The sequence below is a fragment of the Capricornis sumatraensis genome, chromosome 7 (assembly GCF_032405125.1).
Source record: "Capricornis sumatraensis isolate serow.1 chromosome 7, serow.2, whole genome shotgun sequence".
Classification (NCBI taxonomy): Eukaryota; Metazoa; Chordata; class Mammalia; order Artiodactyla; family Bovidae; genus Capricornis; species Capricornis sumatraensis.
This window is the reverse complement of record NC_091075.1, coordinates 28,952,922-28,966,345: the sequence shown is the minus strand read 5'-3', so window position 1 is coordinate 28,966,345 and position 13,424 is coordinate 28,952,922. Positions and strand designations below refer to the sequence as shown.

At 41.0% G+C, this 13,424-nt stretch overlaps 1 protein-coding gene across 2 annotated transcripts in view; it reads left to right on the top strand.

Annotated features, from left to right (window-relative positions):
* The first annotated feature begins 2,485 nt into the window (after window positions 1-2,485).
* RAP1GDS1 (Rap1 GTPase-GDP dissociation stimulator 1) overlaps window positions 2,486-13,424 on the top strand; it is a 156,505-nt gene continuing 145,566 nt past the window's right edge. For both annotated transcript variants that reach the window (XM_068974817.1, XM_068974816.1), the window contains exon 1: window positions 2,486-2,550. In XM_068974817.1, the coding sequence (XP_068830918.1) occupies window positions 2,547-2,550 (4 nt within the window). In that variant the 5' untranslated portion in view covers window positions 2,486-2,546. The remainder of the gene's footprint in view (window positions 2,551-13,424) is intronic.

Sequence of the window (13,424 nt, the reverse complement as noted above, 5' to 3'; positions counted from 1 at the left end):
TCATGTTAATTGAGTCGGTGATGCTATCTAACCACCTCATCTGCTGCCCTCTTCTTTTGCCTTCAGTCTCGCAGCATCAGGGTCTTTTCCAATGAGTCGACTCTTCACATTAGGTGGCCAAGTATTGGAGCTTCAGCTTCAGCATCAGTTCAGTTCAGTTGCTCAGTCGTGTCATCAATGTCCTTCTAACAAATATTCACGATCTATCTCCTTTAGGATTGACTGGTCCTTCTGATACATAGAGGACATCTCATGTGAGAAATTTATTTCGTGCTTTCAGGGAAACAAATGATCACAGTGGTCTTTTTGCACTGGATGTTTCTCAACCATAATTTCAAATAATAAATAAGCCATAGTAGCATATTTAAATGGAAGCCTGCCCTGCACCCCATCAATAGTGCTTAGAACAGTGCCTGACACCTGGGAAGCGCTCAGTAAATGTTACCCGCTTTTGTTATTCAATAATATTGCCTTTACTTATTTGAAGCCCTTTAAGGACTCAATAAGTAACAGCTTTTGTTAGTGGTTTTTCGGATCAACAGCTGAAAGACCATTACAACCCAGAAAAATGAAACTAATTTTACATACTCCCCTCACCCGGAATTAGGGCTGAGAGGCAGAGGTGACTAAGCCTGAAAAAAACAGCAGCAGCCAGAAAAGTCTAATAATTTTGACTTCTGTAGTTACATTGTATTTTCTTGTTTTACCAAACCTCTTTCTTTTTACTTACCATGTTTCATTTTTGTTTTAGAATATTTGACCTCTGCTCAACAAGTTACAAGGGCTTCCCTGGTGACTCAGTGGTAAAGAATCCACCACCCCAGGAGGTGGGGGTTCTATTCCTGGGTCTGGAAGATCCCCTAGGTAAGGAAATGGCAACCCAGTACAGTATTCTTGCCTGGGAAATCGCACGGACAGAGGAGCCTGGAGCCCTAGTCCCTAGTGTTGCAGAGAGTCGGACACGACTTAGCGACTTAACAAGTTACAAGACCTATTCTGACTTGTGTGGTATCAGTTATACAAATAGAAACTGAGCTGATTTAAAAGGGGCCACGTGTGAAGAGAGGGCTTTTTCTAAACACTGAATATAATGAGTAAAAGTTGAAAAAGGAAAGAAATTTCCATTTAGCTAGTCATCTCCCTCTCACAGGTTGTGCTGCTGACTGCGCCCTTTCCCATGCACGACTGCAGTTGCTGCTGCCTCTGGAGAGCGACCAGGTTCCTCACCCCAACCACCAAAGTGGGGTCAGGGAACGACCAGAGCGGCGAAATAGGTTTCCCCCTGCCTCCTCTCCCAGGGCAGAGGAACCAAGACCAGCCTCCGCCCCGCGCGCATGCCCAGTTGGGAGGGCGCCTCACTAGGGACCGCGAGGCTCTGGTTTTCCCCGCTGTTGGGGAGGTGTGGGGAGCAGACGGCGGCCTCGCGGACCCAGGAAAACTCCGACCGATGTACCCTGAGGGGCCGCAAGCAACTCTGCGGACTTAATTTTCCACTTCGGCAACCTTGTGCCTGCCGCGTTCAAAGGGAGCCGGGCACATCCCGGCAGGGTGGCGCCCCACGGCCAGGGCACCCTAGTTACATAGCTTTTCAGGTGTCCTCCGGGGAACGGAAGGCCGCACTCCTCTGGAAGAACAACACTTTCTGAAGAAATCCCGGGACGGTCACTCCTCTCGTTTGCCGAACCTTTTTTTTTTTTTTAACTGGCCACAGACAAGACAGTCCTAATGCTGAGCGCCCTCCCAGCGGCCGCCTCCTTGCTCTGTGCCCAGCGGGCCCATAGGCTGCTCTGAAAACGGGCGTTCTCAGGAATCTGTATCCAGAGTCGCTGGCCTCATGGCCAGTACGTCCATTCCACCTTCATTTCAGAACGTCCGCTTTGCTTCCCGACCACCCTCCCGGGTCTAAGAAGGCCCAGCGTCTCCTCCTTCGGGAAATTCCCGCCGGTGCACCTAGACTGTCCCGAAATGAACACGGGCCCGTTTTCCGGGTGTGGGTTGGCGGGAGCCATGGTAGAGAGCCAGGTGTAGTAGCTCGGGCTCGGCGTCCCGGCGTTCGGCCTCTGAAGGCTCACCCTCGGGCGGCCGCCATCAAGCTCCTCCGCCGCAGCTGCAGCCGGCCCGCAAACACACGCCCACCCGCACGCTCGGATTCACTGGCCCCAGGCGTGGGGGCGCGGGGAACGCACTGAGCATGCTCGGTGGGGAGGGCGGGGCGCTCTCGGACGGCGCGTCGGGGCGGGCGCTCCTCCGGCTGGGCTCGGCGCCTCCGCCGCCCGCCCGCCCGCTCGCTCGGAGCCGCGCCCGCCGCAGGCTGCGCCCGCCGCGCCCGCCCCGCCCTACCCCGCCCCGCCCCCCGCCGCTCGTCCCCGCCGCGGCCGCGCCGTCTGCAGCAGCAGCAGCGGCAGCTGCTCCTCCCCGGCGGCCGCCCCCCGCGGGTCCCTCCCTGGCTGCGGGAGAGACAGAGGTAGACGGAGGACACAGCGCCGCGCCGCCCGCACCGGAGACCTTCGCCTCGCCGTGCCGGCTCCTCACCCTCTGGGAGGAACATGGGTAAGTCATCCTTCCTCCCCCGTCATCGCCTGACATATTTCTCTTTCTCGGTGTGTTGCAGGGTGGGAAGCATTTCTCGCGCAAAGTTGCCGGATTTCTCAAATCCACGGGTGTGAGGCAGTGGCTCTTCCTCCCGGGAGAGTCGGCGCACGCGGAACGCACGCCGGGTCCGCGAACTGGGAGGGTGCCGAGTGCGGGGTGGGGTCGGGCCGCGGGGCGGACCGCCGCCCGCCTCTCGGGCACCTCGCTGCCTAGCCTCCCCTCCTCCATTCTTCCTGCCCGAGCGGGCACCACGGAGCCTGCCTTGCGGGCTCGCATCCGCTGCCCCTTCCCGGTTCCTTCGGTGGCCGCCCGTTTCCTTTCCCCAGCGGGTGCTGGGCTGGAGGCTCGGGTAGGACCGCGAGAAAGACCACTTCACCCAACTTCCCTGCCAGGGCGACCTTTCCCCACTGTGGGAACTGCTCATCCCAAGGCGAGGAGGTGTGAGCATGTAGTTTGTGGGGGAGATTTTACAACCTGCACGGGAATTTATATTTGTTGGGGGAGAGCGCACAGTCTCATAGGTTGAAAGGATGACTTGTCAGAGGCCACGAGGAACGTGAGGAAGGATGGATAGAGCCCGCTAGCTGTTGAATTAGTGTTGAGTGGCTGCAATGTAGCAGTATTCCTGTGCTCAACCCATTTTCTTGGTTCTTTCGCCTGTCTACTGTAGTAGGAAACTGCACCCTGTAACATGTTACCCAACTTACATGTTATTCTTTCCCGGCTTCCCTTGTCGAAATCTACATAATCTGATTTTAGTTATTTTTTTGTTCATGTCAAGAGTTTTGGATATTTAAAAGCAAGTATCTTTTATAAAAGTGCATGTAATTTATCCTTTTTTTTTTTCACAGTAAGTTGCTTAATTTTGAAGTTCAGTAATTGCAAAAACGTCTCATGGATACTGTAATGTAATTAAAAGACCAAAGTTTTTTTTAATGGTAGCAATTTGGAATACCATGCTTCTCCAAGTTCCCCAGTTTGTTTCCATTCCTGTCTATTATAGTTTCCTCTTTTTAGAATTTGCTACATTGGCATATATCAACTTGGACTTTTCCCACCCCTTCCCTGCAAGTTATTTTAAGCTTCAGATGAGTGTGGTCCTTTCATCTGTCAATACAGTACTCAGCACGTCCAGAGTTAGGTCATGGCAACTCAGAATCTTCAAAGAAGTGTCTAAATCTAGAAATGGTGTGGATGGAGCTTAAAAAGCAAATGCTCCAGGCTCTGATTCAGATCTTTTGCTGTATATCAGGAAGAGGTCATTGTTACAAGAGGAGGTGGTATGAATGAAAAGTGAATCTAAGACCCAGAATTTTATTTTCACTTGTTCAGTTTTTTCTTTTTAATGTCCTGTTGGTATGCTGAACAGATTTCTGTAAAAATTGAGTGATCCATTTATATGTACCTAGCCTTTCTCTGGGAGTAGAATATTAGTTCAGATTGTTGGAGACATAGTTTGTCTTCCCCTTGAACATAACAAAATTTTTCCTGTTAATTATAGGCCACAAGTTGGCCTATAAACTGTATTTCACCATGTTTCAAGCTGAGCTAATAAAAATCTGTTTAAAATTTTAACTTGCATGTTGAATCAGTACCATTTCGGTGGGAAAAAAATTAAATTCTATTGCAGTACTACTGAAAAAATACTTTAAAAATAATCTTGAAAATCTTGAATATTATTACTTGATTTCAAAGAAAGTTAAATCCATTCCTCATTTGAAGCTTCTCAGGTATACTTTGACTAAATTACTCTCTCATGTCATTCTGTTTGTACCTTGTTGGAAGCTTTTGAGCTCTTACGTAATCAGCTTTATAATGGAGTTGTTTATATGTGTGTGTGTTGTGCATTTAGTCATGTGTTCCAGAAGATGAAAATTGTGTCTTAATGATTTTTGGGCCCTCCACAGTGCTTTCCACATAGTAGATATTCAGTAACTCTTTGAATTAATTGTTGAACTGGAAACCCATCTATTATTGTGAACTTGTGAACCTGTAAGTATGGACTCTGAAGAACGTTTGAGTTGGTAGATGTTAGGGAGGTAATGGCGGAGAAGGCAATGGCACCCCACTCCAGTATTCTTGCCTGGAAAATCCCATGGATGGAGGAGCCTGGTAGGCTGCAGTCCATGGGGTCGCTAAGAGTCTGACACGACTGAGCGACTTCACTTTCACTTTTCACTTTCATGCATTGGAGAAGGAAATGGCAACCCACTCCAGTGTTCTTGCCTGGAGAATCCCAGGGACGGGGGAGCCTGATGGGCTGCTGTCTATGGGGTCGCACAGTCGGACACGACTGAAGCGACTTAGCAGCAGCAGCAGGGAGGTAATGGAGGTGTGAAGAAAGTGGGAACAGAGAAGTATATTTACACTATGATTGCTCTTCTCTCTTTCTCAAAAAAAAAAGGTTGAGTTGTCTTAAGAGGTATGGGTGTTGGAGCAGCCACCAGGCAAGCTATTTCTTTTTACACTGCTGTCTTCAGTGGTATGGTGGTTTAGTTTGTGATCAGTAGGTACATACAATAATGTAAAACTGAAAGCTTGGGAAGCAATTTTATATTCTAACTCAAGGAAGTTATTATAACAATTCATACATACATAAAGGGTATGCTGATTACTGGTAGGGCAAAAAAATCACTTGTTAATGTCTATTTAAGAAATATATAGGTCACAAAAAAAAATTCTTGTGACAGTGATTTTTTCCATAAGAAAGTGAAGGAAACTTCTTATGTGGTCTTATGGATCTTGGCTGTCATTTTATGTATATATTAAAATTCATTGTATACTTCCTATTTGAATATCAACCATATGTAATATACTCTGGGAGGATAAAGATTAGTAAAACATTTTTTAAGTTTCTTATACTCTTAAGGAATAATGTGATATATACACAGATAACTGTAATAGAAATAAAGTATGAGTGATACAGAAGACCTTAATATATTTTATACTTTCCAACGATGGAGAGAAGTTTTCAGAAAAATGATGCTATTTGAACCAGTATTTGGTTAAGCTTCTGAAAGGTAGAAATGGAGACTGTTAATCGGGATGGGGGTGGAGGGAGAGAAATGACATAAATGAAGATACAGCAATAGGAAGATTCAGACAGTTTCAGGATATGATTAAATAATCATGTTTGGCTACAGCAAAAGGTAAGGAAATAGTAGGTGACAGAGATGAAAAAGTATTAAGACGTAAGGAACAGATAATGGAAGGCCTCTAATGTCAAGCCGAAGTTGTTTTTGGACTTGAGGGACTGTTAAACATTTTATGCCGTTAAGTATTGGAGCACATCTGTGGTTTAGGAAAATTAATCTGTTAATTGAGCGCAGGATGGATTGGATGAGAAACTAGGGAAGGGTTAAGAAGGCTGTTGCAGTTGGGTGAAAATACGTACTAGCCTGAACCAGGCTATGGCAGTAGAAATAGAATATGGCACATAAAGAATATAGAGTTAAGAAAGGAGCCATACATTGTTACCTGGGAATACTGAGAATGTGGGATCTATTAAATACATATTCAGTCCATTGGAAGAGGACACATGAATGGTCAGTTTTGCACCTGATGGACTATTTAGCTTTTCTTTTAGCTTGTCTACTTCTTGATGACAAGGATTCTCATACTAGGTTTTGAAATACCTAACACTAGTGTATCACACATGGAGCTGGGCAGTAAAAATTTGTTGACTGACCAAAACTGGGTAAAAAAATATATAATGGTTATTTTAACTCTCAAGAAAGGATTTGAGCTAGATATCTGAAAATTACCCACCAATATCCTGAGATAATATTTGAAGTTAGGTAGGAGGATGAGAGCCAATGAAGAAAATATATCCAAGGTAAGAGTCTTGAGGAATGCCACATCATTAGGAAAAAAGAATGAAATGATTTAACACTGAAAAAAGACTGTAGCAGGTAGGAGTGAAAGACTCGAATTGGTTGGTTTCAAGAATGAAAGGTCAGTGACTGCTGCTTCAGAACAGTGAGCAGTAACGACTGAGAAAAGGCTCCAGGTTCATGTGGTTTGGTTAGGGTATTACCTCTGGTTAAGTATTTTCCAAAAAGCATCTTTATGAGGAATGATAGATTTGGAGGTCACCTGTAAAGGCTAAGTGGATAATGAATAAGTAGAAACAGAGTTCACTATGTATAGTAAGTAGTACGGTATTCCTTGCCGTGTTTGAACATCTGTAAGTAAGCATGTAAACATTTTTTTAAATGTCTCAGATTACATGGAATGATATGTGCTAATTTTTGGCTAATCAAAGTTTGTAATCTCACCATAGTGCCTCACATTTCTTTGACATTCTATGTTTTATGTCTCTGTGACTTAGTTTATTTTTATTTTAATTTATTTTTTATTTTTGCAATATCTGTCATGTAGAGTGAGTTTAGAAATGGTTTTGTATTTTACGTGACATTTTGCATCAAAGATATTCTACTGGTGAATGGTTTATCACTTTTTATAGTCTTTGTGAATTTGAGATTTCTCTAGTTATATGTGTGCCTCTAATTATACTCTTAACTCATGGAGTTTTTCTCTATGTATAAGCCTTATGGATAAATCTTTTGGCTTGCATTTCTAAGTCCAGGAATAGGTTCGTAGAAAAATAGTTAATATTGGTACTTTTACTTGTTCTTTACAAGTCAAGGTAAAGCAATAAAATATTTCTGTAAGCTGGCAATCACTAAAAATTTATTGTTTTAAAAGAGCATATGCATTGACTAGTTCAGTAATTTTTCTTATGTTGGCTTTATGTTTGTTTTGTATATACAGCCCCCCCCCCCTTTTTTTTTTTTTTGTATATGGGAGAGGGCTAGGTTTACTATCCTTGGTAGAGTCATATTCTGAAATATATAGTACTACTACTGAGAAAGTTGTAATAGCCTTAATTCACTTTGAGAACCATAGTTTTAGTTTTCACAGCAGAATATTCAAGCCTCTAGGTACCTTCAAAGAAATACTAGTGCTCTCTCTGGAGACTCCAGATCAGCTGAATTGAATCGGGTGTTTCTGGCATTATTGGTGGTACCAGCCATAAAGAATTATGTAAATTTTTAATATCCACTCATGAACATCAGAAGGAATGGAGAAGGTAGATCCGCTCCTTTGTTAACTCTGTTAATTTCAGATAATCAAATGTTCAGATAACTGATAAGGAAAAAATTTAAAATGCTTTCCTAGACATTTTACTTGACAAATAGCTCTTTCTTATGGAAAGAAGAACAAAAAAATTAAGATACCAGAGTAGCTTATAAAGTCTATTTTGGTTCTAAAATTCTATGATTCTTTGAAACTAAACTTTAAAATATGCTCAGTATCATTGATATTTAAACTATGTTATCATCCCTGTATAATTTGTTTTTTCTTTATCATTCAAAGGGCAATGTCTACTTGAGGTAGAAATTTCAGAGTATAAACCAACTTGTTAGCTTTGTCTAAATAGGTGACCTAAAATACCATTACCCATGCTGGCTAAGATATAGATGCTAAATTCAAGTGGCAGAGTAATGTAATTCAGTGCATCTATTTATACAGCTTTTGTTGGTAGAAGCATTCCAGGAGTTAAAGCTGAAAATTTGGATAGTGATAAATGGGAATAGTGAAATTGAGCTGCTAGCCATAATTGGCCATACATATAAATTCCAAAGTCTTTCTGACTAATTGTTCATGTAATTAATTTTTTCCTTATCATTCTATATCTGATCCCTTCTTTAAATGCTCTTTTGCTCAATTTTGTTCATGTATATGGCTTCAGCTACTATCTGTATGCTGTTGGTGCCTAAAAATACATCTTTTTTAACTAACAGATTGTTAGACATCCCTATGTGCATAGTTAATTCAGACTCATTGAGTTCAAAACTGAATTCATTATGTAATTTTTAATAATGATAACCAGAAGTGTGTTGATTAATGTTTCGCCAGAAGCCCTTCTCCAAAAAAGCTCTGATTGTGGTGGTTGATTTCCTGTGAATATGCATAGTTGGGAAGAAATGAGATGCAGCACAACAATATAAGGATATCTACCATCTAGACATTAATAGCTACATGAGCACAGATGATGATAAAATGTGGTAAGGTAATTAAGTCGTGATGAGTTTTGAGTGTTAATAACTTTGATTTAGTGTAACCTACTTAGTTTTAAGTTTATGAAATTTAAATAACTGTCTCACAAAATTCCTAAAAATTTAATTTTCATGTGGCATGGGCTGGTGTGTGGAGACCCCCCCGTACACCTTTGTATTAATAATTGTCATTTATTGTTGTTCAGTCTCTCAGTCATGTCCAACTCTTTGAGACCCCCATGGACTGCTGCATGCCAGGCTTCCCCATCCTTCACCATCTCCTGGAGCTTGCTCAAACTCCTGTCCATTGAGTTGGTGATGCCATCCAACCATCTCATCCTCTGTCATCTCCTTCTCCTCCTGCCTTCAATCTTTCCCAACATTAGGGTCTTTTCTAATTTATTGCCATTTATTAAGAATTACTAGTGTCAGTTACCATGTTAAACTTTATGTTTTTTTCTCATATTTTTAAAGTTAGTTTTAATCTCTTCAATAGTTCTATGGAGTGGGTGGCACTGTTCCCATTTTACTGACTCAAAGAATTAAATACGTTATCCAAGGGGACAGAACCAAGTCTCTAAAATCTTTAAGAGAGATTCTTACATTTGTTAAAAAAGAAAAAAATTACTGGGCTCACTCTCAGAAATTCTGATTCAGTAGATGTGGGGTGGGCCAAGAATTTGCCTTGTCAAGACATTTCCCAGATGCTGCTGCACTTTGAATAGCATATCCATAGAGCAGAGGTCTGCAAACTTTTTACATTAAGAGCCAGATGGTAAGTATTTTAGACTTCGCAGGCCATGAGGCAAAATCAAAGATATTATTAATACATGGATAAGAGTGTAAATACATATGAGAGAAAGCAAATAACCACAAAATCTTTATTGACTGCGTTCAGACTATACCATGAATTAAACATGGTTTATTGTAATACAGATCTCCTAAAGAAAATATTCTTTTTGAGATAGCAATTTTATTTAATTGGAATTCACTGTTACCCTATCATCAAATTTGATTGCAGTTGTTCATTTGTTAATGCAGGTCTGTAAAGGCATCTAACTGATTTTGTCTTGGAAATGTGTTCACACAGATACGTGACACCAAATGCTCCTGTCAGTCATGGGCATATGATCTTAGTGATCATATTAATTGTATGGAAGGCATTTATAGAATTCTTTTAGATTCTCTTTAATATTTGCTATTTATATGCTGTTTACATTGCAGATTAACCAGTTGAAAGTTAGAGGGTCCTCGATTACATAGTTAAATGGGTTTTGGTATATGGAAGTTTCTCTTGCACTTGCAGTGAAGTCTGAAAAACACTGCTGGCACTATAGTTTGAACTTGCATAATATATCTGTTGCAACTTTGTATATGCACGGAGATCTAGTTTTTAATTTTGACAGCACAAGAAATATATAAAGCAGATTGATGGTTATTTGTGATTTGAAAAATGTTGTCAAAAGGACTTAACATAGTATGTTTTGCATATAAGTACTATTTTGCCTAGACTTTCAGGTCAAATTCAAGGAAACGTTATCAATCTGCAGCAAAATATAATTTCCAAAGGTATTCATTGTTTAATAATGGTTGAAGGCTTTTCTTTTTGTTCAGAAATTTCAGTCTCACTGTTGAGCTTGGGAAAAAAAAAAACCACCTCACAATAAAACCATACAACTGCTAAGCCCGCAAGCTGTTGTGTGATAAGGCAAGTTAGGATATTCAGCTTCTATTTTTTATCAAAGTAGAAACAACTGACAGTAGTTAAATCTGTAGGAGTGAATGAAGTTGATACTACTAGTTCAATAATACATGTTATTTTAAAGTTTTCCCATAAAATAACTGCTGATGCTTAATATAATAAAGAAACATAGGCTTTATATACCTTATTTTCACAAACTTTTTGAATTTATTCTACTAAGCCTTTTACTGTTCCTCACATATTTTTACCATCATCAGTTGTAACATGTCTTAGTAGCTTCCACTTTAGGTTGTACTGAGTTAATGTCTCAGTTTTAAAAATATTTTTGCCTGTTGTTGTATGCAGTCTTTACAGAGGGCCAATCCTTCAGTCACTTCATGTTTATCACTGCCTTTTCGAAAATAAGAACACTATGCAGTATCTCAATTATCTGTTAATTTATCAAGAACCAGAGAAAACCTTTCAAAATTATTTGCCTTGTCTTCTAATTGAATATTGATAATTGAATTGAATATTGCTCCCAGTGCTCTTACCATAGCTGTCTTACCGAAAGACTGTTCTTAAACATGTCCCCCCCCCCACCCCCCGCAAATGTTTCTTTGGTTGCTGTAGTCAAAATGCAGTTTAATTAACATACCATGTGTAAATAGCTTTCTCTGCTTAACCAACAGGTGCACCATTCAGAAACTTAACTTTGTTTGCAAATTCATTTTCACTTTTTTTTGTGTGATGAAACTCTGGTACAATGAAGTACTTTGATTTATATTTTCTAATTCCTCTGATTACTTTCCTATGAATTATGAATATGATGGATACCTAGTCTGGTTATATAGATATGTGTTAAGTTTTTCTAGTGTAGCTTTAGTGTCATTATGTGATACAGTGGTTTGCCATCTAATTCAGTAGCAGAATAATCCATGTGACCCTTAAAACATTAAAAGCATGATATTTGAAGTATAGTTTTCTCTTTTTGTTTTGATGTGATTGTTGTTGTTGAGTTGGTAAGTCGTGTCGAACTCTTTGCGACTCCATGGACTGTAGTCCACCAGGCTCCTCTGTCCATGGGATTTCCCCAAAAGAGTACGGGAGTGGGTTGCCATTTCCTTCTCCAGGGGATCTTTCCAACCCAGGGATCAGACCCGAGTGTCCTGCGTTGGCAGGTGGTTCTTCACCACTGAGCCGCCTGTGAAGCCCTTCGATGTGATGGTCAAAATGAAACATTGTGGTATGCCATTAAACATGGTGCTTGAAACACTGAGCAATCATAACTGTGTCACTACAATTTGTAGTACCTCCAGAAACAGTGTTCAGTGACGAGAATACCACATATGGTTGCTGTCTCAACTACTCATCTCTGTCATATGAAGTGAACCCAGGTATAGACAGTGATTAAAGGAATGAATTGTGTCCCAGGGAAACTATATGTGGACACTGCTATGTGAATTTCGTACAATTTGCTCTTTATGAAATACATTCTTCTTTTGACTTTTTCCAACCATTTGCAGATGTGAAAACCATTTTACTCGTGGGTTGTAAAAAAACAGGCAGTGAGCTATAGCTGGCCAACTTCTACTGTGGAGTAATGCTATACTACCTCACCTTTCCCCAAGACCTTTTCTTTCTTGTGAATTCCGTACACTGGATGGTATCACCATTTATCTAGTGAACCATCCCTAAAATCTAGCATCATTCTACTTCCAATACTTGCTGCTGCTGCTGCTAAGTCGCTTGAGTCATGTCCGACTCTGTGCGACCCCATAGACGGCCTCCTACCAGGCTTCCCAGTCCTTGGGATTCTCCAGGTAAGAACACTGGAGTGGGTTGCCATTTCTTTCTCCAATGCATGAAAGTGAAAAGTGAAAGTGAAGCCGCTTGGTTGTGTCCGACTCTTAGCGACCCCATGGACTGCAGCCCACCAGGCTCCTCCATCCATGGGATTTTCCAGGCAAGAGTACTGGAGTTGGGTGCCATTGCCTTCTCCTCCAATACTTGTTGGGTTCCCCCAATTCTAATAATTATATCTCCTTGAATCAGCCCCTCCTTTCTGCACTGTAAACTTGTCATTTCACCTCTGCAGACCACTTTAGTGCTCTAATAGATTTTCTTTCTCTCAGTCATACCCCTTTTAAGTTTTTGCATGCTTCTAGAGTACTCTTTCTAAAATGTGAACCTAATTATTTCACTCCTTTGATATTTTTTTCAATAGCTTTCCAACATGTATAACAGGGTTTCCAAACTAAATGAAACTATCTGATTAAAGAGGGTTAAATGGTAATCTTTTCATGCAGATGAGCTTTTTTGCCTGTTAAATGTAAAGGAATATTTATTTTCATAAAAATGTATGCTTTTATTTTTCTTGGAAAAAATAATTTTTCTTTTCTTACATTTTCTCACCCCTGGTAAAAGACAAAGTTTAGAAAATGTAGAGAAAAGTGTTGAGAAAAAGTAGAGAAAAATGTTTCTCTACCATAAGAAAAACAGCAGTGAAAACATGATGAATAGCAGGTAACACTGGGCCTCACTTAAGGAAGTGATGGGACTGTGGCAAACTAGAGAGTATGTATCCAACCTAAGAGAGAAATTCACTACTCAACTCCAGCCAGTTCTGCCATGTACAAAGGTGGAATCAAGGAAGCCAGCTTTGGACTTTCAAAAGAAACCTGAAATTACATTCTTATCTGAATACTTCAGATTGTTGCTTTTCAGAGTTGTACGATCCAGAGTTTCAAACAATGACATCTATCTGGTTCTGTCCTTTTCTACCCAGATTATAGATCTGAGGTTTAATGAGGCTGAGAGACTTGCCCAGCTTCACCCATGTGGTTAGGTGCAGTGTCAGATCTAGAATCTTGATTTCCTAGCTCCTATCCTAGTGTTCTGTTCATTATACTAGGCCAGCTCCAATTTAATGAGATTAAAAAAAAATTGTGTTCATAACACACACACATGAACAAGCTAGTAATGAGGATTCATTCAGGTAAATAGGTTGGAGAACACTTCACTCATTCCTACTGCCAAAGTCCAGGCCCCTCGTCTCATTCCTGTGCTGCTGAGACCATTTCTTAGTT